This window comes from Vipera ursinii (genome assembly GCF_947247035.1).
Source record: "Vipera ursinii genome assembly, chromosome: 3".
Classification (NCBI taxonomy): domain Eukaryota; kingdom Metazoa; phylum Chordata; class Lepidosauria; order Squamata; family Viperidae; genus Vipera; species Vipera ursinii.
The window spans coordinates 202772732-202797029 of record NC_139516.1 but is presented as its reverse complement, the minus strand read 5'-3'; the positions used below and the strand labels follow the sequence as shown (position 1 = coordinate 202797029).

Genomic DNA, 24298 nt, shown 5'->3' with positions numbered 1-24298 from the left:
CCACTTTCTGTGGAGAATCTACTTCTCTGTTATTAGATTAGATAACGTTTATTGTCATTTTTTTTCCCTGTGGGCACAATGGCACACATTAAAAATGAAATCTAGTTGCTTCCTCTCAAAGTATACACATACATAACATTCATTTAAAACATACTATATACAACATATGTACAGACCTACATCCTTACATATAAGTAACATATAAATATTACTCACTGTCCATCTTGAATACATAACGGAAGGAGGACACTTTAAAGTTCACAAGGTTAATACTGTATGGAAGAAAACTGTGACTGGAAGGAAGGAAGGAAGGAAAGGAAGGAAGGAAGGAAGGAAGGAAGGAAGGAAGGAAGGAAGGAAGGAAGGAAGGAGAGGGAGGGTCTGATGGAAGTCCTGCCTTAGTCCTTCCCTGCTGCCCTTTCACCATCCCCTTGCCCCTTCCTCCTGGCCTATCCTGGGGTGTCTCCCATCCTATTGCTAAGGAAGCTTTGAATACAAAGCTGGGTCTCCTTACATGGAGAGGGAGTAGGCCTCCCTCTTGACTTTGCCCTCATACCCATCATGAGCAACCTGGCTAAGGAGAGCAAGCACAGCAGCATCAGCCTTGAGGAGGAGGTAAGTGTAGCTGGGCACCCCTTGGGGAAGTGGGGCTGGGCTTAGTGCCGCAGGTGCTTGAGGATTGGGCTGGGCATTTGACCTCCGCGCCACCCTCCAGCCCCCCCTCCCCCCCACATGGCCTGAGAGGAACAGTGAGGCTCCTTCAGTGGACCATGCCTTGGCACTTGCCCGGTCCCATCTCCTTCTGCCAGAGACCCTCAGATCTGTCCCACTCCTGCCCAGGCCCCCATAGGTACCCTTGACGCAAATGATGTAGAGCTGGCCGTGCCCACACAATAGGCCACACGCACTCCAGCCACACCCACCCAGTAGGCCACACCCACCATGGGCACACACACACCCTGCCCCCCCGAGGGCAACCATAATGCTGATGCGGCCCTCAATGAAATTGAGTTTGACATCCCTGTTATACAGGTAGTCCTCAACTTACAATGGCACTGAAAAAAGTGAATTATGACCGTTTTTCATACTTACGACCGTTGCAGCATCCCCATGGTCACAAGATCAAAATTCATACGCTTGGCAACTCACTCATATTTATGACGGGGACAGCGTCCTGGGGTGACGTGATCCCCTTTTACGACCTTCCGATCAAGCAAAGTCAGTGGGGAAGCCAGTTCACTCAACAACCGTGTTACTAATTTAAGTGATTCACTTAGCAACCATGGCGAGAAAGGTTGTAAAGTAGGACTGTTGCACTTAGCCACAGAAATTCTGGCCTTGATTGTGGTCATACGTCGAGGCCTAATTGTACTTCACAATGCTCTATTTTCTGTTGCGATTCTACAGGCTTCATAACGCCCTAGTTTGAGTTCTGCTAAATTTCCGGTAACTTCTCAAAATTGGGCATAAATATGTGAATGCATATTTTTCTTTGCAAACCATTATTTATAATATGTAGATAAAAATGTACGTATTCCTTGTAATGCGTGAAACACTTTGGATTATTGGAGTAGGCAACCTTGGCTCTTTTATGACTCATGGACTTCAACTCCCAGAATTCCTGAGCCAGCCATGCTGAGGGGAAAGGGAGAGGTTTCCGAGCTGAGCCATGCTGGCTCAGGAATTCTGGGAGTTGAAGTCCACCAGTCATAAAAGAGGCAAGGTGGCCTACCCTTGTAGATCAAGAAATCTATTGTTAATTTAAATATAGTCCTTCATTTAAGAGCTTTGGTATTAGGAGTTTTCCTTGTTATTACCTCACATAACACTTAGTAGTAGTTATTGTAGCCAGACGTTCACTCCCAGCTCATACAAGACAGTCTCCAGGGAAATTTACCATTTGAAAATAAGTTTTGATATTTAGATGTGTTCCCTTATATAAATGAAATTCAAAATTTAGAAGGTTTGCCATTCTGCTGTCACTCAGTGAAAATCATTGGGAGCAAATAGCTTTCGTGGTTTTGAGTGATGGTCTGGCTTAAAACAGAGAGTGTAAATTGAAGCCTTAAATCACGTTTACAACTTTTGAGCCAAAGTTGCTTCAAAGAGGATAGAAATAGCAAGGAAAAATTCCAGTCTGATTAATTCTGATTTAATGGTCAGCCTTGAGCAAATATCGCCCCCTTGTGTTCTGTCTGTTTTCCAAAGCATTCCATCTGCGTCTCTGAAAAGTGAGGCTGAATTTGGTACAGGCAGTCCTTGACTTACAGCAGTTCATTTAGGCACCGTTCAAAGTTACGACAGCACTGAAAAATATGACTTGTGAACGTTTTTCGCAGTTACGACCTTTCCAGCATCCCCAGGGTCACGTTATCAAAATTCGGATGCTTGGCAACTGGTTCATATTTATGACCATTGCTGTGTCCCGGGGTCATGTGACCTTCTGACAAGCAAAGTCAATGGGGAATCCAGATTTACTTAACAAACAAGTTACTAAGTTACTAACTGCAGTGGTTCGCTTAACAACTGGGGCAAGAAAGGTTGGAAAAGGGGGCATAAGTCACTTTACAAATGTCTCGCTTAACAACATAAATTTTGGGCTCACTTTTGGTTGTAAGTCAAGGACGTCCTGTATTCAAGAACAAGCTGTCATTAGTAGTGATTGTGGAATACTTTTTCTAATGGATGGAAATAGTTTCTTCTCAGTTGCAAAATTATCTCCATCCATGTCTGGCCAAATTAATATGGGTTTTTTTTTTTGTAAAGTAATAGAGAAAGAAATAGTTTTTCTAGAAGGCTTAAAAGAGACTTTTTTTTTTCTTTACCAGCGTTGTGTTAGAACGTATTTTTTTAAAATCATTAATAACCAAGCTCATTTTGATTTAAAAGCTAAGCTAATGATGGCTGTTTTTCTTTATTATTATTTCTGTTTCCATTTTTTATGCTTAGTGTAGCCTTTAGATTACTGTAATCAAGTAACGGAAAGCAACATTAGTGTCATGATGAAGGCACCAGGCTAGATACCAGGAGACTGTGAGTTCTAGTCCCGCCTTAGCCATGAAAGCCAGGTTGTTAATTTTGGACCAATCGCCAGAAGACTGAGAGTTCTAGTCCCGCCTTAGGCTTGAAAGCCAGCTGGGTGACTTGGGGCCAATCACCAGGAGACTGTGAGTTCTAGTCCCGCCTTAGCCATGAAAGCCAGGTTGTTAATTTTGGACCAATCGCCAGAAGACTGAGAGTTCTAGTCCCGCCTTAGGCTTGAAAGCCAGCTGGGTGACTTGGGGCCAATCACCAGGAGACTGTGAGTTCTAGTCCCATCTTAGGCACAAAGCCAGCTGGGTGACTTTGGGCCAGTCTGTCTCCCTCAGCCCTAGTAAGGAGGCAATGGCAAACCACTTCTGGAAAAACTTCCCAAGAAAGCTACAGGAACCTGTTCAGGCAATCCTTAAGAATCAGACATAATGAAACAGAAGGAAAGAAAATTAATATGCCTCCTGACATCTCATGAAAAAAAATCAATTCTTCCAAACCTTCTAACATTTCTCAGGAATGAGTTACAGATAAGATGAAATTGTTTATTTCTGTTAATGCACCCTTAGCCCACCAAGGACTATTGGTGCAAATGAAAAGGTCAATACATTTGGTAATGGACAAGGGGAAAAAATACAACATCAGTGCGATAGTGACCTTTAAGTTAAAAATATAATGAAACAGACATTAAATAAACTGAAATTGTGTTTTTCTTATGTTTAAGTCAAACAGGCAACCTGCTAAATTAAATCTGCTGACATGCCAAGTGAAACCAAATGCTGAAGACAAAAAATCATTTGACCTGATATCACGTATGTCTTTCAAGTTAATTACTTGGGTTTTAGGTTGTTTAGGATTGGGGGTTATCTTGAACAGTCGTTGGAAGATGTACATGTCAAGCCTTGGTTGGAAGCCAAGAGATTCAGGCAGTTCAAATGAGTATAAAGATTTATTGCAAGCTTAAGCTATCTACAATAATCTGGCCAACTAATGGACAAGGGAAATGAGCAGGAGATAAGAAGGAATTCAAGGTGGGCTGGACTTAGATCTCTTGTGGGCACGCTGGGACTCATGATTTATGACACGTTTGACCCTTCCCTCAGGCTTAGCCTATAGTACATTTATTTAGAAGAGAACTGGGTAATTTACAGCCTGTGGGCCGTATCTGGCCTATGGGCAGTCCAAGTCCGACCTTCAATGGTGAGAGTGGGAGGGCGGCAGTGGCAGAGGGCAGGGTGGTGGTGCAGTGGTGGCATTGGGGGGTGGTACAAAGGCAGCAGAGGGGGCGTTGTCAGCTCTCCATAACAGTTCCAGTTTCTCATGTGGCGCCTTGGGAAAATTAATTGCCCACCCTTGATTTAGTACTATTCCTGTCTGGATATTTTTGTAAGAGAAAGTTAGCTCTTTTTTTAAATGTGAACAAAATGTTTCCTATTGAAAATAGAATCTCTGAAGGTTCCCTGACTCATTTCAGCATATGTCCTTAGTTACTAAACGTTGGCTTTTAAGTCTTTAAATATTTTTTTTTCTCTAGGAATGCAATTAATGTGTTCATTGTTTTGAAGATTTGCATGTTTATGTTCCAGATAACAGAACATACCACTTTCAGGCAGAGGATGAACAAGATTATGTCGCGTAAGAACATTTTCCTTCCTGGAGTTATTAGAAAAGTTCATTTTTGTCCAGTTAATAAACAAGATTAATGTTGCCTGCTAAAATGGCTGTATACAGGTAGTCCTCAACTTACGACCACAATTGAGCCCAAAAATTATGTTGCTAAGTGAGACGTTTGTTAAGTGAGTTTTGCCCAATTTTATGACCTTTCTTGCCACAGTTGTTAAGTGAATCATTGCAGTTGTTCACTTAGTGACAACAGTTGTTAAGTGAATCTGGCTTGCCCATTGACTTTGCTGGTCAGAAGCTCGCAAAAGGTGATGACTTGACCCCAGGACAGTCTAACCGTTGTAACTATGAGTCAGTTGCCAAGCGGCTGAATTTTGATCGCATGACCCTGGGGATGCTGTTCAAAGTTACAGGCACTGAAAAAAAGTAACTTATGACCATTTTTCACACCTATGACAGCTGCAGCATCCCTGTGCTCACATGATCAAAATTCAAACGTTTGCCAACTGATTCATATTTATGACAGTCACAGTGTCCCAGGAGGTCCTGTGATCATCTTTTGTGACCTCCTGACAAGCAATGTCAATGGGGGAAGCCAGATTCATTTGACAATTGTGTTACTAACCTAAGATCTGCAGTGATGCACATAACAACTGTGGCAAAGAAGGTCGTAAAATGGGACAAAACTCACTTAGCAACAGAAATTTGGGGCTCAGTTGTGGTCATAAGTCGAGGACTACCTGTGTTGTGTCATGTCTTTCAAACTTTCTGGTTTCACCTCTTTCAAAGTTTGAAAGAGATGGGACAAAATAAGAATACGGGACAGTTTTCACATTTTGTTCTTGATGTATTTCTTTTATAGTTTCTTATGTAGAGTAATTGATGTTGTTATTATTTCTGTTTTATTTTAGGTGGATATCAGTACTGACCAACAGCAAAGAAGAAGCTTTGAATATGGCTTTCCGTGGAGAACAGAGCACAGGGGAGAACAGCCTAGAAGATCTTACAAAAGCCATCATTGATGACATTCAGAGATTGGCTGGAAATGATGTCTGTTGTGACTGTGGATCACCAGGTACTTGGGTGTACATTAACAATAACGTTTTTGGGAAATTTATTTATTGCAGAATCTTTGCACAGATTCGCCTTATATACCAATTGCGCCCCTTTTGGGACCAAGATGCCCTACGTACAGTCACCCACGCACTCGTTACCTCCTGTATAGATTACTGTAATGCTCTCTACATGGGGCTGCCCTTGAAGACCACCCGGAGGCTTCAGCTGGTGCAGAATGCAGCTGCACGGGTTGTGATGGGAGCACCCCGATACTCCCATATTACACCCCTCCTGCGTGAGCTGCATTGGCTACCAGTTGCCCTCCAGGTGAGATTTAAGGTGCTGGTACTTACCTTTAAAGCCCTACATGGCTTAGGCCCGGGATACTTGCAGGACCATCTGCTGCCGGGAACAAATTCCCATTGTCCAGTACGCTCACACAGAGAGGGCCTCCTCAGGGTACCGTCAGCTAGGCAATGTCGGCTGGCGACCCCCAGGGGGAGGGCCTTCTCTGTGGGAGCACCAGCCCTATGGAATCAGCTCCCCCCTGAGCTTCGGATGGCCCAAAATCTCCAATCCTTTCGCCGCGGCCTCAAAACACTCCTTTTCCACCAGACTGACCTGGACTGACAGGCATTTTAATTAATTATATTTAGAATTTTTAATTTATTTTTTAGTTTTTAATTTTAATTTATTGCACGGATGATTTTAATTTTATTTTTATCTTGATTTCTGTACTTATTATATGTTTTGTTGTTAGCCGCCCTGAGTCCTTCGGGAGATAGGGCGGGATATAAATCCCATCAATCAATCAATCAATCAATCAATAAATAAATAAATAAATAAAATCAATCCAATCTGAGCCAGTCACTGGGACCAGAAGTTTAATCTTCCAAGCTGGAGCCCATCCTCAGGGAACTTCTCTCTCTGCAGAATGTGTGCTTTGGGCTATTCCGTTGTGTCTGGATTTTTCTTCGTTGATTGGGGTGTTGATGTCTGGCTATTAAGTCATTGGCTGTTGTTTCCTTGGGCTCCTAAGTAGCTGATAAGGTGGTGGTAAATCAGCATTCCTGCTGACTGACAAGGGGCCTGTTTCCCAGGCTTCAATCACTTCCCTGGCTGTTTTTGTGCCTGCTCGTCCAACAATCTTAGTAGCTGTGAAATTGAATGTGTGTCCTTATTCACTGCAGTGTGAGGCTACCAATGAGTTCAGGTCTTCTCATCTGACCGCTCGCTTGTGTTCTTGCAATCTGGTGGTTAGCTTCCTTCCCATCTGTCCTACATAGTCACAGGGGCAATCCATGCAGGGAATCTGGTAGATTACATGAGAAGCATCTTCCACCTCCAAGCAATGTTTGCATTGTATGATTTGTCCTCATATGGTAGCCTCTGGGTGGTGTGCGATGCCCACTTGCAGATCTTGGAAGCTGTATTCTGCTGCTTCCAAAATGTTTTTTATGTATGGCAGGATCTTAGGAACCATACAGTTTCTTTCTATTTATTAATATATATATATATATATGGGTGCCCAACTCACACACAGATGACTCCTGGAAGTTTGTTCCTAAGACATATTTGATATACAGTCTAAAGTATAACAAAACTATCAAAAAGCATCAGGTTTTTCTGATTATAGTAAACTAAGGGTAATCCTCAACTTACAACCATTTGTTTAGTGATTGTTCGAAGCTATAACAGCAATGGAAAAAGTGACTTATGACCGTTTTTCACATTTATGACCACTGCAGCATCCCCATGGTCACGTGATCAAAATTCATAACGCTTGGCAAATGGCTCATATTTATGACAGCTGCAGTGTGCTGGGGGGGGGGTGTCACGTGATTCACTTTTGTGACCTCCTGACAAGCAAAGTCGATGGGGAAGGCCAGATTCACTTTACGACCATGTTACCAGTTTAACAACTGCAGTGATTCACTTAACTATAGCAAGAAAGGTCTTAAAACGGGGCAAAACCTACTTAACTATCTCGCTTAGCAGTGGAAATTTTGGTCTCAATTGTCATAAGCCTAAGCCAAGGGTATGTAACCTTGGCTCTTTTATGACTTGTGGACTTCAACTCCCAGAATTCCTGAGCCAGCCATGCTGAGGGAAAAGGGAGAGGTTTCCAAGCTGAGCCATGCTGGCTCAGGAATTCTGGGAGTTGAAGTCCACAAGTCATAAAAGAGCCAAGGTGGCCTACCCCTGGCCTAGGCCTAGGCCGCTTTATGACTCGTGGACTTCAACTCCCAGAATTCCTGAGCCAGCCATGCTGAGGGAAAAGGGAGAGGTTTCCAAGCTGAGCCATGCTGGCTCAGGAATTCTGGGAGTTGAAGTCCACAAGTCATAAAAGAGCCAAGGTTGCCTATCCCTGGGCTAGGACAATCTGTACCCAAACTTGTTCTTATTGAAAGATTTTTTTTAACGTTTTTCTTCTCTGTTTTTTATTTTCTTTAGATCCAACCTGGATTTCTACTAACCTGGGCATTTTAACCTGTATAGAATGTTCTGGAATACACAGAGAAATGGGTGTTCATATTTCTCGTATCCAATCTTTAGAATTGGACAAATTAGGAACATCTGAACTCTTGGTAATTAATTACCTGCTGTAATTTTAAGGAAAAAATGGATAGACCAGTATTTATGTTCCACCTTTATTATTTTTATAAGTAACTTAAGGCATCAAACATAACTTTCCTCCTCTTATTTTCCCCACAACAACAACCCTGTGAGGTGGGTTGGGCTGAGATAGAGTGACCGGACCAAAGTCACCCAGCTGGCTTTTATGCCTAATCCAAGGCTAGAACTCCACAATATCCTGGTTTCTAGCCTGATGTCTTAACTACTAGACCAGGGGTGTCCAACCCTGGTAATTTTAACTCCCAGAATTCCTCATCTAGCATAGCTGGCTGGAGAATTCTGGGAGTTGAAGTCCACATAAATTTGCCAAGATATCCCTGCACTAGATGAAACTGTCTCTCCCACTAGACCAGGGGTCCCCAACCCCAGGTCTGTGGACCGGCACTGGGCCGAGGCATGCCAAGAAACGGTCCTTACAAACGAGCAAAGCCCCATCCACGGGATGCAGGCAGCACACAAAATCACGCACCCTGCGGTCCGCGGAAAAAACCTCTCTCCATGGAACCGGTTCCTGGTGCCCAAAAGGTTGGGGACCTCTGATCTAGACCAAACTGACTATGCATTGATAATCCTTCAGAAATCTACATTCAATCTGGAGTTGAGGCTGGAAGCAATTTGAGGTGTTCCAGGGGATTTTGGTCCTGAGACAGATTGGTTTTGTCTGCCACAGCATATCCAGGATATCTGGAGTCTCTTCCTATTCAGAATAGTTACCTCCAGAAACTGAGATGGTGTGGTTTGGAAGAGGTTGGGCATTCTTGGGAAGTTTAGCATTGCCACGAGATTCAGAATGCTCAAATCAGGAATGGGTTTGAGGAAAGCCTACTAAGTTGAATCCAGACAAGACTAATGTGTTATTGGTAAACATGAAACTAGACACAGGGACTGAGGTTAATTCTGTTTTGGTTGGGCTTGCATTCCTCTTTGCCAGGGGTCTCCCAACTTTGCCCTTTTATGACTTGTAGACTTCAACTCCCAGAATTCCTCAAGTCATAAAAGGGCCAAGTTTGAAGACCCCTGATATAGACTATTGAGTCTTGCATTTGGTTTTCACTCTCAGCATTTATAAAACTGTATTGAAGGACAGCTTTTAAACATCAGATAGGTTTAAACTATATTGTGGTTGCAAAGTCTTAGATTAATGGCATCTGTTTAATTGCATGCTTTTTTTTGTTTCTTTGTTTCATTCTTAGCTGGCCAAGAATATAGGAAATAATAGTTTTAATGAAATTATGGAGGGAAACTTACCGACTCCGTCTCCAAAACCTACTCCATCAAGTGATATGTAAGTAACAAAAAAAGTGCAGTTTATAGCTCACAAACACCTATGAGACTTGTGCAAATTATTAAACACTTCATTTGCAAACAACATGTTCCTCTGATGCTTTTCTGAAAGCTGCAAAGTTGGAGGGAAGAGGCTGCTTCAGGACCCTTTTGTAGGTTTCTCTGGGTATACTTGTTTGTTTATATTGTTTATATTTGTTTATATTGTTTATATTTCTATAGCTGCTCATCTCAAGTTACTCTGGGTTGTGTACTTAACAAAGCATAAAAACAAAGACAGTTCTTATTATTTATTTATCAAATTTATCTGAGCGGGGTACATCATGAAAACAAAGACAATTTTTAGTTATCAAATTTATTTACTGCATATCTCACGGCTCAGGCAATTAAAACTATTAAAACAGTTAAAAATAATTATATATCATATCCAGTAAAAATACAGCCAGGAAATGGGGGCCCTTAATACATTCGGGGCCACAGACCCAGGCATACAGCTAAGTCTTCACAGCCTTGCGTGAATTTTATCCTGGGATCCGTGGTGGTGCAATGGTTAGAATGCAGTGTTGCAGGCTAACTCGATTCTCACCTGCTCAAGGCTGCCTCAGCCTTCCATCCTTCCAAGGTCGGTAAAATGAGGGCCCAGATTGTTGGGGGGGGCAACACGCTGACTCTGTAAACTACTTAGAGAGGGCTCTAAAGCACTGCGAAGTGGTATATAAGTCTAAGTGCAATCACTATTGCTACCGTTATCTGAAGGGAGCAATGGCAGAGAAAGCATGTCTCCTGATTTTTGCCATCTGACATTCCTTGGCTGATGGGATCCACAGCATGCCCATCCTGCCTGCCTGAATTGGATGGGTAGAAACAACTGGAAGAAGATGGTCCCGCAATTCACCCAGGTCCAAGTTGTGAAGGGCTTTGCAGATGATAACCAGCACTTTGAATTGCATTCCGAAGCACATTGGCAAGCCATTCAATCCAAGGAAGCAATGATGTGTCAAACACCTAACACTCTTTATTCCCATTCAGCTTCATTCTGCACTACAGATTTCTGGATGCTCTTCAAGGGTAGCCCCATGTAGAGTGCTTTGCAGTAGTTCAGACAAGAGGTCACGAGTGACTGTGAGCTGTTGCTATGTGTAGATACTCAGAAACCACTGCTGCTGCAAAAGCTGAAAAAGGAAGTTGCTGGTTTTCCACACATCCCATCTGAAGCATCTCTCTAGCAGACCATTATGGATTATGGAGACTAGATGAATAAAGATGACTTAATGTTAAGGGTCGACCTGAAATGTAACTTTGAATCAGATCATTTCTGTAAAAGCAGTCTGGTTAACATTTTTTGCTTTGTTTTGTTTTCAGGACTGCCCGTAAAGAATTTATTACTGCTAAATATGTAGATCATAAATTCTCCAGAAAGACCTGTGCATCGACAGCAGCTAAGCTGAATGAACTACTAGAGGCTGTTAGATCCAGGGATTTACTTGCACTAATTCAAGTTTATGCAGAAGGAGTTGAACTCATGGAACCATTGTTAGAGCCTGGACAGGTGAGATCTCAGATTAGGGATCTGAATTTGCATACATTTAAGAGACATGTGTATGCGGGGAAAAAGTATAATAATAATAATAATAATAATAATAATAATAATAATAATAATAATAATAAGAAGAAGAAGAAGAAGAAGAAGAAGAAGAAGAAGAAGAAGAAGAAGAAGAAGAAGAAGAAGAAGAAGAAGAAGAAGAAGAAGAAGAAGAAGAAGAAGTTGGAAGGGACCTTGGAGGTGATCTAGTCCAACCCCCTGCTCAGGCAGGAATGAGGATTGCATCATAGTCATGATATTTGTAGCAATGCACACACCTCTCTATGTTTGTGTGTGTATGTTGTGATTCCGTGCCAGCCAGTGGACCCGGCAGCTGAGTCCAGGGAATCAGAGGAGGAGGAGGGGCTTGGAGAGCCATCAGAGTCAGAGGAAGGCTCTAATGAGCTCCAGGACTTACAATCTGATGAAGAGCCTGGCCCCTCCACTCGTGCTCAGCTGTGCTGGGAAGCTGAGTCAGACTCTGAGGACTCACAGCTGGAAGACATCATAGACGCTCGTAATCGCCGAAAGGCAACAAGAGCAGGACAGAGGGAGGCAATGGGGTGGCTCCAAGGGAGGAGGAGAAGGCATTGAGAAGCCACTCCTTGGTGCTGCATAATAAAAAGGGAAGGTGTGGGCAGTGCTGGTTACTGAAGGCAACCGTTTGCAAAGGACTCATGTTTCATGGGATCCTGTTCTGATTGCCTTGCCTGTGAACAATTCTCCGTTTGAATCGTGTTTTGTTTGTCTTTGCTTTTGGGACATTTTGCAGGTCTGTAAATAATATTAAAAGGGGTTTGTTTTTCCTGCATTTCCAGCCTACTTGTTGGAAGAGGGGTTGGTCTTTGTGAGCTAACAAAGACTCGCGAAGGCTGGGACAGAACAGTGTATATGTGTAGAAGTGTGTATTGAAATAGATCTATAATTAACTTTTTTTGTTTTAACCAAACACTTCTAAGTAGCCCATTCCTCCTGCCTTTAGCTTGGCTCCTGATATATCCAACTATTACTTCGACCTAAGAAAGTAAACAATTGCATATTCTTCCCGGTAGTCATCAACTTATGACCATAATGGAGCTGGGATTCCCATCATATGTCATGATGGCCACTTGGCAACCTGTGCACTTTACAGCCAGCTGCAGCCGTTCTGCAGTCAGATGACCACAATTTCTGTCATTTTTTGGCTGGTTTCCAGTAAAAATCACTAAACAAATGGTTATAAGTCAAAGACTACCTGTACCGTACACATATATGGTGGGTAAGAGTGATCATTTGCACCTTACCGAACACTTTTTGGAAGATTTCCTGTTAGAACAATTAATCAGTGGAACGGCTTTTGCCTCCAGAAGTTGTGAGTGCTCCAACACTGGAGGTTTTAAGAAGAGATTGCATGGCCATATGTCTGGGATGGTATATCTTCGAATGCCTGTGCGGGGGGTTGGACTAGAAGACCTCCAAGGTCCCTTCCAACTCTGTGGTTCTGTTAGGGCAGGGGTGTCAAACTGCCAGCCCGCGGGCCGGACGTGGGAAACCACGCCCACCCTATTGCCGGCAATGGAGAAAAAGCTCCGATACGTCACGCGACATCGCGAGTTTGACATGTCTGTGTTAGGACATAAATGAAGCCAGAGCTGTTAATTTTCACCTTTTCTTTCTGCCTTTAGGAGCCAGGGGAAACCGCTCTTCATTTAGCAATCCGGACTGCTGATCACTCCTCTCTCCATCTGGTCGACTTCCTTGTACAAAACTGGTAACCGCTCTTTGTTTTTATTGTGGTATAAATTACTCTCTCCCTGACTTTCACAGTGTAATCGCATGCATAACTTAGGCACACACTCTCCTCTCTGCCTGTGGTGGGGAGGAGCCCCCAGTCACTTGGCCTTCCGTAAAGGTGTAAAAATATGGGTCTGTGCCCTTGCTTGGGCACCCAGACAAGTACACAACCCTGGGGCTGTTTAGCCCCCCTAAAAGCCCTCCCCGCCCACCTCTCAGTTTCTAACATTCTTGCCTTTTTAAAGTTTTACACGCTGTTTTTTTTATGCTTTCAGTATCTTATTGTAGATCTTCCCTCTGTGAAGGGGACGGGCAGTTCTTAAACATGGTTGATGGCTAACATAGTCATTGTGGTTCACGTATCTTTTACACTTTTTACAGAATAAAATGAATTCGCGAATACGTGCTGCATGTCGATCCACAATTATTTATTTATTTATTTGATTTGTATACCGCCCTTCTCCCCAAGGACTCAGGGCGGTGGAATTAGGCATGGAAGCTAATATAGGGATTTTTTTTTCTTTATTTTTTAGTGGAAACCTGGATAAGCAAACAGCATTGGGGAATACAGTTCTGCATTATTGCAGTATATATAACAAACCAGAATGTTTGAAGTTGGCTTTGAAGGGGAAGCCGACTTTGCATCTAGGTAAGTTCTCTCCAGTATTAGTCAATAAAGAGTACTAGAAGTATATGTTCACAGACACAGACACAAACATGTGTGTGTGTGTGTGTGTGTGTGTGTGTGTGTATGTGTGTGTGTGTCTGTGTGTGTGTGTGTGTGATATATATATGTATGTATGTGTATATGTATGTATGTATACACTATACAGTAATCATGGTGGTGAACCTATGGCACGTGTGCCACAGGTGGCACACAGAGCCCTCAGTCCTAGGCCTTCAGCTGGGTTTTATAAAACCTTTTCGCTTTAGGCCTCCGCTGCCGTGTGCAAAAAAAAATGTTTACTCAATCAATCAATTTCAACATCTCAGGGGAAAAAAAAAAGATCTCGCAAAGTTGGAATTGATTGATTAAACTTTTTAGTCCCACCCAGTCTGCCGTTACCATCACAGCCACGCCCACCCGATGGGCTATGCCCACCCATTTGGCCACACCCGCCCAATGGGCCACGCCCACCCGGCACCTGACGATACATAAGTAGGTTTTGGGTTGCAGTTTGGGCACTCGGTCTCTAAAAGGTTTGCCATCACTGCACTATAAAATAGGCACAGTTGACTGGAAGTAATTACCAGTATTTCTCTAGTTATTACCCTAAAAAGCTTTTCCTGAAGTGCAGTCTCCTGACGATTTTTTATTTGCATTTTGTTCATATTTCAGCTCAGCTGTCCCTGCTTTTGATGTTAACTTGTTAAAATAAGATGCCATTGATCAAACGGTTGAATAATGAACAGTTCTCAAGTGTTGCCCAACATTCATAAATGAAATATAACATGGAGGGGCCATAATTTGTCATTCTTGATTCCCGTATCTGGTTTTTCGCACCGGTAACCAAGGAACTCAGATTGTGCCTGCTTGCCATTAGATCGCTCCATTGCTCACATGGGCAAAAAGCAAAGCATTATTTTCATTCTGCAGTTTGCCAACATCAAAAAAATCCTATACGTGGCACACACATAAATTTCCATTTGTTCTAATTGCAGGAAGTCCTCAACTTATGACCACAATTCAGCCCGGACTTATGGTTGTAAGTTGTGACGGTCATTGAGTGAGGTACCCATGTGATCGCTTTAGCCCACAATCCCTGTTGGACCTGTTGCATAGTCTAGTGCAGGGGTCGGCAACCTGAAAAAGGAAAAGAGCCACTGGGAACCGGTTCCATCACACATAAAAAAAGTGGGAGCCGCGTGCATGCGTCCATGCACGCGCATGCGCAAAAAACGTTTTGTACATGCGCAAAATGGGTTTTTCTTGTGCATGCGCGGACGCGCGCGGTTGCCATTTTTTTTATGTGTGATGGAACCGGTTCCCGGTTGCGCGACGGCGACGGCCCGTTTGCAGAGCTACCGCCTTCGGCAGCCTGCAAACATGCCGCAACAGCTTTCCCAAAGAGCGGAGCCGCTGCCCGTTCACACGGAGGTGCGCACACACCTCTTCAAAGGTTTGGGGAGGTGCGCGTGCACCTCCGCCCGTTCGGAGAGGTGCGCGCGCACCTCTCCAAACGGGCGGTGCCACTCTCCATTTGGAGAGGTGCGCGCGCACCACTGCCCGTTCGAAGAGGTGTGCGCGCACCGGGCGGCTGGGAGCCGCAGGAGATGGCTCAAACATTTGCATGCGGCTCCGGAGCCGCGGGTTGCCGACCCGTGGTCTAGTGACCTCATGGGTTCTTAAGCGAAGCATGGGGTGTGCACAGCAGTGGGGGAGGCCCTTGGAAGCTGGACACAGGCCCCAGCCTGCACTGCAGCACCTCCCCATCTCACATGAGGCACTACATGCTCCAATGCCTGTCGCGCTGGGTCTCATACACTTCGGCCTCTCCCCTCCTGGTCATGCCCCAGTTCACTTACCTTTCTGGAAGTCATCCCAACGCTGCTTTTTTTAAAGAGGCAACTGGGCTTTCTTGTTTTTTCTTTGAAGACGTTTCGCTTCTCGTCCAAGAAGCTTCTTCAGTTCTGATTGGACGGTGGGGGAATGGAAGGATTTTTATTCCTTGCAGACAGCTGGTCATTTACATTCTTTTCGAATGACCAAAAGAAGACTGAAAATAGTGCAAATTTTTATTTTTTTTATTTTAATTCCATTTATATCCCGCCCTTCTCCGAAGACTCAGGGCGGCTTACAAGCTTAGCAGTAGCCTTCATTCTATGTATATGCCTGCTTATTAGGGCTTTCATACACCCCCCAAGTGGCATTATTACAAAGTCAGCTTAATTGCCCCCAACAATCTGAGTCCTCATTTTAAGGAATATAAATCCTTCCATTCTGCACCATCCAGTCAGAGCTGAAGAAGCTTCTTGGATGAGAAGTGAAATGTCTTCAAAGAAAAAAAACAAGAAAGTCCAATTGCTTCGTGAAAAAACGTCTTCGGGACAGCCATGACCTGGATGACTGAGAATCTCCATAAACTTTCTGGAGATCACTTCTGGAAAGAAGAAGCAACCAATTCACTGTGGCTCCTTCCTATAGTTTTATGTATACTTTACTTATTTGGCCAAGTGTCATTAGACACAGAAGGAATTAACCTCCAGTACAGAAGCACTCAGTGTACTTGTAAAACAACAGATAATAATAATATTTATTATGTTGTTGTTGTTATTAGTTGCAAAGTTGTGTCCGACCCATTGCAACCCCATGGACAATGTTCCTCTAGGACTTCCTGTCCTCTACCATCTTCTGGAGTCCATTTAAGCTCATGCCTACTGTCCACCCACCTCATTCCTACTGTCCACCCACCTCATTCTCTGTCATCCCCTTCTTCTATTGCCCTCAACCTTTCCCAGCGTTAGGCTCTTCTCCAGTGAGCCCTTCCTTCTCATTAGGTGGCCAAAGTATTTGAGTTTCAGCTTCAGGATCTCGCCTTCTAAAGAGCAGTCAGAGTTGATATTTATTATAGGAGGTTAGGATCCTTGGAACAGTCTTTATCAGAAATTGGGGGAATGTTAAAATGTACTAGCATCTTCTACATTTTAAATGTCATTCAGTGGGAAGCTTGTAGGTTGCAAAGCAAAACACCGCTTTCAAAAATATTTTCTTTAAGTAATAGGTAGTCCTCGATTTTGGTAGTCCTCGATTTACGACCACAACTGAGCCCAAAATTTATGTTGCTATTGAGAAATTTGTCAAGTGAGCCTTGCCCCGTTTCACAAATTTTCTTGACACAGTTGTAACGCAAATCTGGCTTCCCCATTGACTTTGCTTGTCTGAAGTTTGGAAAAGGTGATCACATGACCCCAGGACACTGCAACCGTCATAAATGTGAGTCAGTTGTCAAGCATCCGAATGTAAATCTCATGGGGATGTTGCAGGGTCGTAAGTGTGAAAAATGGTGATAAGGCACTTTTTTTTAGTGCCGTTGTAACTTTGAACTGTCATAAATTGAAGACTTACTTGTATAACTAAAGTCAGATACCTTTCTTCTCTATAACAACCGTTTGATTTTCTTTGCCTCTTTTCTTTTAACGGTTAATGAATTTTTAACTTCATGGCAATATTTGGAGGTTTAATTTTATCCCGACACTTTGCAGTAAATCAAGCTGGAGAAACGGCCCTGGACACAGCGAAGAGATTGAAAGCTATCCAGTGTGAAGATTTGGTAAGAAAATCATGCTTTTTTTACAATTAGAAGATGGGAAGGGAAAATTTGCCTGAAAAACTTTCTTGTCTTTCCTTTTTTTTTCTTTTTGCAAGTATAGAATGGGATGAATCGGCTACAGACAGAGATGCCAGGCTGACATTCTGCTCTTTTTCAGCCTTTCTCTATTTCCCCCTAGCAAAAACAAGAATTCCTCATATCAAAGCATGAACTGTTGCGTGAGAAAGTTTATCGTGCTGTATTTCTTAATTTCTTTTATAATCGCAAAGGATTTTCAATAAGTCAGACAGAGCCGTGCGTTTCAGGAGAGTACAAAAGGTCTTGGCTGAGGAAAGAATGTGCTCTTCACAAACACAAAGGATGACACTTCAGAATTACATGTATTTCAGCTTTCCCAGGCCAAAGTGGGGAAACTAAATCCACACGTCCACGTCGAATACGAGTGGAATCTTCGGCAGGAAGAAATGGATGAAAGTGACGATGATCTGGATGACAAGGTAAAGAAGAATTGGGGGATTACAGGTAGTCCTCGCCTTACAACAGCTCATTTAGTGACCCTTCGAAGTTGCAACGGCACTGAAAAAAGGTAACTTGTGACCATTTTTCAAACTTATGACCGTTGCAGAATCCACATGGTCACGTGATTAAAAATTTGGACACTTGGCAACTGACTCATATTTATGACGGTTGCAGTGTCCCGGCGTCCTGTGATCACTTTTTGCGACCTTCCAACAAGCAGAGTCAATGGGGAACCGAGATTCACTTAACAACCGTGTTACTAACTTAGTAAGTGCAGTGATTCACTTAACGACTGTGTCAAGAAAGGTCGTAAAATGGGGCAAACCTCACAACAACTATCTTGCTTAGCAGCAAAAAAATGGGATCAATTGTGGCTGTAAGTCGAGGACTACCTGAGGAAGTTGCCAAAAGCGAATGGTTGATTTACAAAAAATGCATTTATTATATCCTGCTTTTCTATGCATAATTGTATAACATACAAATTTAACCAGTAGTTACCACATTCATGAAAGTAAATTGTTAATAGTCCATTAAATACTTTTTGCGGGGAGGAGGAGGAGGAGGAATCAAACCTCTATTTTGTCTGACTTTTAATGATTCTGAACAGTTCCAAGAAGGCTCCACACCCATTTGCACCACTCAGGTGACCTTGAGGACACAGATAAACCTTCAAGTGGCTCTAAAAGAATGTAAATTCTGTCTGCGAGGAGTATAAATCCTTCCATTCTGCACCATCCAGTCAGAGCTGAAGAAGCTTCTTGGATGAGAAGCGAAACGTCTTCACAGAAAAACAAGAAAGTCCAGTTGCCTCCTGAAAAAGCACCTTTGGGGCAACCATGACCTGGATGACTGAGAATCTCCACAGACAGATTCTGAGCGATGTAGCTTCAAAGATACTGGAGTAGGATAGATCTTGATTCATTGTACGTGTTTTCGTGTGATGAATGCTAGTTAGCTCCTGAACAAAATACTAATCACCTATTTAGAGCTTCACTCAGTAATGGTTAGGAAACTGCCAGGCAGGTTGGAAGGAGGGAGTCAAGCAAGGGTCTAGCTTGGAGTCCTTACACAGCTGCAAGCAGCATAAACGTAACATTCTCCAAGATCCTTGAAGCCTTATCTGGCCATTCCCAGGGGAAGGCAGACAGTCAGACGAGATTCTTGTGATATACAGTAGATGTTAGTAAAGTTACTGACTTATTCACAAGAAATTCTAGGTGATTGCACCTGGCAATAATAAAATATATTTAGAAATCATAGGTCCATGTATAACTCTCTAACCTATTTTCTTGCCTCCTCCAGTTCTAAGGTTCTCAGAGAGTTTAAAAAGAGTTAATCAGCTTTCTGTGTGCTCAGAAATGCCTCTTGGGGAGTAGATGTCTTTCTCACGAGATGTATAATGCAAAGTTCTGCCCGCCGTTGAAATAAATAAGGAAACCTCTTACGACAAAACCGAAAATCACTGTTCATGCCTCAGCGGCTTACCGAGCAATCTTCATTTCCTGTTCTTCAGCTGGAAAGTTTTGACTTTATTGGTCAAATAGAGAGGGCACTTTGAAATAAACTTTATTAGTCAAATAGAGAGGGCACCTTGAAATAAAAAGTGTTATTTTTTCCCCCCTACAGCCTAGTCCCATTAAGAAAGAACGTTCTCCGAGACCGCAGAGTTTTTGTCATTCTTCCAGTATTTCTCCCCAAGACAAAATGGCTCTTCCCGGTCTTAGCACTCCACGAGACAAACAGAGACTCTCCTACGGCGCCTTCCCACATCAGATTTTTGTCTCTGGCAGCATCGACTCGGCCACTTCACCAACAGCAGTAGATGGGCCTCCGCTTCCTCCCAGAAACGCTGGAAAAGGTATTGGTTCAGCCATCTTGTGAGGGTTGCAGGAATGGGGCTTGATTTATGTCCCCTTCCCTCCCAGTTCTGTAGAAACTTACCGTTTAATTTTAGCTTTCTGGAAGAGGGTGTTCAAGTGGTGATGATGGGTAGCAGTTCGTTTCACTAGCTAGGCATATTTACAGAAGCGCAGAAAACCCTTTTTCCCTCTTTTTATGTATTTTATAAAGCTGACAAAATAACATTTTGACAGGGCATTGCTGCGAAGCTATAAATTCCAAAATTTCCGGACAATGACTTATATAGGCAGGCATTAGTATTTTGCAATTATTGGAAAAATGAGGCTGAATTTGGCCCAGGTAGTCCTCGACTTACAACAGTTTGTTTACTGACCATTCAAAGTTAACAACAGCACTGAAAAATGTGGCTTATGACCATTTTTCAGTTAGAACCTTGCTAGCATTTGCAACCATCTGACAAGCAAAGTCTGTGGGGGGAGCTGGATTCACTTAACAACCGTGTTACTAACTTGTCAACTGCAGTGACTCACTTAACAACTGTGGCAAGAAAGGTCGTAAAATGGGGCAAAACTCACTTAACAAATGTCTCACTTAGGAACAGAAATCTTGGGCTCCATTGTGGTCATAAGTCAAGGACTACCTTGGGGATGGAATAAAGGACAATTCTTTAGTATACTTAGAGGAATCATTCTGCTGGCACTAAATTCAAGCATTTTTGAAATAAAAATGAACGCTTGTGTTTAGAAACTTTTACACAAGAATTAACAAATACTCCTGGATGCTTTAATAGTATTAGGAATGGTCAGGATGTAGAACTTCCTAGCGGTATTTCTGCTTGAAATCTGCTGATTTTCTTATTCAATGATTTGAAAATCGGAGCTCCATCTTCTACTACATCTTAAGCAGAGGGTGACACATTTTTATTCCACACTAATCAGTGATTATATTATTGCCATTTTAAAATACAGCTGTTATGATCACCTTATATTTTTTATATATTTTTTAGGAAATTCTATGTAGTATTTTTGTTCTTTGTAACTAGCAGATAATAGTTACAAATTACACTCAGTAATTTGAGTGATGCCATTTTTTTAAAAAAAATAATCCTGTTTTCACTATTACTTTGTAATGTGGAAGATGTGGGAATCTTTTCATGCATTATACAGACTTGTGGTTTGCTTAAAAATTATGTATAAATAAGCCACAATTTGTCTTTCCCCTACACACTAAACCTTAGATTCTCGTTTTCAAGTGGCAGTAACCAGAATTGTACAGTATGCTAAGCAAAATCCAAACAAACCTGATCAGTGCTTTTTTTGTAAAAGAAAAAGGTGCCAGAACTCACACATGTCATACAACCCACCTTGCCTACCCTACAAGGTTCCATCCAAAAAAGGTGCCGGAACTCCGTTCTGAGCGTTCTATGAGAAAAAAAGCACTGCTCCTGATAAATGTGTTGAATGTAAATTATATTTCTAAAGAGGTTTCGATTTTAGTTCTTAGAATATCCTCCATAATAAATCAATTGATTTTAAAGCAAAAAATGGTTTATGCTATCAATTATCTTCCAAGCTTTACTCAGGTAGATGGTACTCTAGTTTCTTAGTTTCTATTGTACTTAAAGTTCAAACCAAATGGGTGCACAATTGCCTAAATATGCCAAATAATATCAAAGTGATAAAATAATTTTAATATGAGTAGAGGAAATATTTTAAAGCTTGAATGTATAAATTCTTTTCAGACGAAATCTCATTGATTATAGTTAGGCTTAATTGGAGAATGATTGCATCAAATTGCTCTATATATCACTTGATGTGAAAAAAAGTTAAATTATAATTTTTTATGTTTGGTTATTTGTAAATGCATAAATTCTGAGTCTTCAGTGCAAAATCTGAATGCCCTTGTGGACAAAAGATGCCAAGCTTAGTTAGCATAGACCCTATACTGGGGGAAAGCTTTTATGAAATATAAATGATTTTTAGAAACACTCCATACCTTGCAGTCTAAAGCAAAGGGAATCACAATTAGGATGGTGGATATTATGGTTTTTATGGTATCAGATCAATTCAGTATGAAATTTTAAAAAAGTGGAGAATGAAAATAGAATGGAAATCTATTTAGTTTTGAAAATTTAACTTTTTTTTTACAGCAACTACAGATACAATTTCAAAAATATATCAGCTCTTATTTGAAATAAATGTTGGTGAATCTACCCTAAAGTAGATAAATTCCTTAGAGAATTGTTAATTTGCATCAAAATAGGAAGTGTGCTTGAACATCAGTGGCACCTAAGATTCTCAAAGCCTAAAAATATTCAGTGAACTATTATAATGACTATAAACTGAAGGCAGCTTTCTCTAATCTTTGACATGTAATAATAGCATTAGAACGCAGTGATAATAATAGTTTATGGATCAGCTGTTAGGCCATATCAGAATATAAAATATAAAACACAGAACAGTAATAATACCATATATTAAAAAGAGAATAAAAATATGTAAAAGAAAATGCGAGCCCTATTTCTATGTCACCTGTACAATTTACCACAATCTGTACTGCATATATAATTCTCAACTGTATTGTTTTGTTCAACTGAAGCCTGTATTTTTTGGATTCTGACCACACACGAAAAGTGGATCTTTTAATATAAGATCCCAATAAGCCATACTTCTGTATAGGTGTTATATATTCTGTCTCTGGAGCACAAATATGATACATTCCAAGTTTTCGGAAGAACATTTTTAATGAGATTTCACATGTAATTGAACAGAAGATTGAAGGTTTTCCCCCACGGTTAGGTTTATTAGATATATTTGATAGCAGAACCAATTTTTTTTTGTAAAAATAAAAAAAAAATCAAATAATTTTTAACAGTCAAATTAATTATTGCTAAAGAGTGGAAATATCAAGGTAATATCTCAAGATATACAATATGATAAGATCTGTTCCATTGTATTGCCTGATAGTTCATTGCTTAATAATGAAAAGTAGCAAATCATTATTTTGTGAGGAAGAGCAGGATGTTTTATAGGAGATAAGGATCTTTGCAACAAACTTTATCAGAAATTAGGGAAACATTAATTGTCAATTACATTTTCAGTGTAATTAAATGGAAAGCATGTATGTTGCAAGGCAAAACGTCACCTTCAAAACCATTTACTTGAAGTAATATTCATAGGTAATACAAGTAGTCCTCAATTTACAACCACAATTGAGCCCAACATTTCCGTTGCTAAGCAAGACATTTGTTAAGTGAGCTTTGCCCCATTTTACGACCTTTCTCACCACAGCTGTTAAGCGAATCACTGCAGTTGTTAAGTCAACAACACTGTTGTTAAATGAATCTGGCTTCTTCATTGACTTTGCTTGTCAGAAGGTCGCAAAAGGGGATCACGTGAGCCCGGGACAATTGCAACTGTCATAAATACATGCCAGTTGCCAAGCTTCTGAATTTTGATCACGTGACTATGGAGATGCTGCAACGGTTGTATGAAAAATGGCTGTAAAATGATTTTTCCCAGTGCCGTTGCAATTCTGAACAGTCAATAAATGAACTGTTGTAAGTTGAGGACTCCCTGTATCCCCAAATCTAACCTGAGAGCATTCTTGGAAAATAAAGTGGATACATGATACCAATCATCTCTTATCAGAGACCACTTAACTTTGCCTAGCAAATTTGAATCCTAGGCTTGGGTTCGAAAGAACTTTTTCGGACACGTTTTAGCTAAATGAATCTTTACTGCAAACAAGAACAAAGAACTTTGTTGATTGCCTTTGCACGTGCTCCTATACCCGTGGTGATTCGAACCCGTAGCTTTTCATCTTTTCCATTAATGAACCATCTTGGTTTATGGTGCTTGGTGCACCTGAAAGACTACACTAGGACGACTGTAATCGTGTCCAACTATGACAGATACCTAAAAGATGTGAATCCCCCCTTGCTTATCAGTTGATATATGCTCTCTCCCGAGATAAGATACCAATGGACACAGATTTAATTTAATTTAATTACTCAGATGGAATACGTTATCTTTTCTTAAATAAAATTGTTTAATTTACAATGCAAAGAAACTTGTGATTACAATTAATAAGCATTCTTGCCTAAACTCACTCACACTCACGCTTCTTTATCAGGGTGCTAATCAAGCTTAATAGAATGAAGGGAGATATATGCTGTTTTGTTGCTTAGTATGCACACCATCAACAAATGAATAGTTTGATTAAATCTATTTAATTAATGTATTTGCTTATAATCCTACAGCTAGTTTTTTTTCTAGAGGAATAATGAGTCAGCAAAAATATAAATAAGCTGAAATTAATATGAAAACAGACATCAGACACATAACAGTGTTGAAACGTATCTATTTTGAGACTAAAATTGTTCTATTAAAGATTACGTGATTCAATTCAAATCACGTTCAAGTAGATAAACGCATAATCAAGGGTATATTTCACATTGATAAATCATTCACCTCGGCTTGTTAGTGTTTTGAACTTGAGATCTTTACTACATTAAAACTGTACTTTTGGCTTTTGACACAATTCTTTTAGATTTAACATTAGATATAATAAGTAAAATTATTACTTAGATTTATTCATTCTAACTTTGATGAATATTTTTATTGATAAATAGTCAGATCTACTCTTAATCATATCTGTAAAC

The 24298-nt window shown here is 41.3% G+C and overlaps 1 protein-coding gene across 3 annotated transcripts in view; it reads left to right on the top strand.

The window, feature by feature from the left end:
* The window catches only part of ASAP1 (ArfGAP with SH3 domain, ankyrin repeat and PH domain 1), a 106614-nt gene that overhangs the window by 66067 nt on the left and 16249 nt on the right, over positions 1-24298 (top strand). For all 3 annotated transcript variants that reach the window (XM_083360051.1, XM_083360050.1, XM_083360049.1), the window contains exons 13-23: positions 3755-3842; positions 4617-4665; positions 5565-5728; positions 8164-8297; positions 9540-9631; positions 10993-11179; positions 12877-12962; positions 13519-13634; positions 17189-17256; positions 17646-17753; positions 19402-19633. In XM_083360051.1, the coding sequence (XP_083216177.1) occupies positions 3755-3842; positions 4617-4665; positions 5565-5728; positions 8164-8297; positions 9540-9631; positions 10993-11179; positions 12877-12962; positions 13519-13634; positions 17189-17256; positions 17646-17753; positions 19402-19633 (1324 nt within the window). The remainder of the gene's footprint in view (positions 1-3754; positions 3843-4616; positions 4666-5564; positions 5729-8163; positions 8298-9539; positions 9632-10992; positions 11180-12876; positions 12963-13518; positions 13635-17188; positions 17257-17645; positions 17754-19401; positions 19634-24298) is intronic.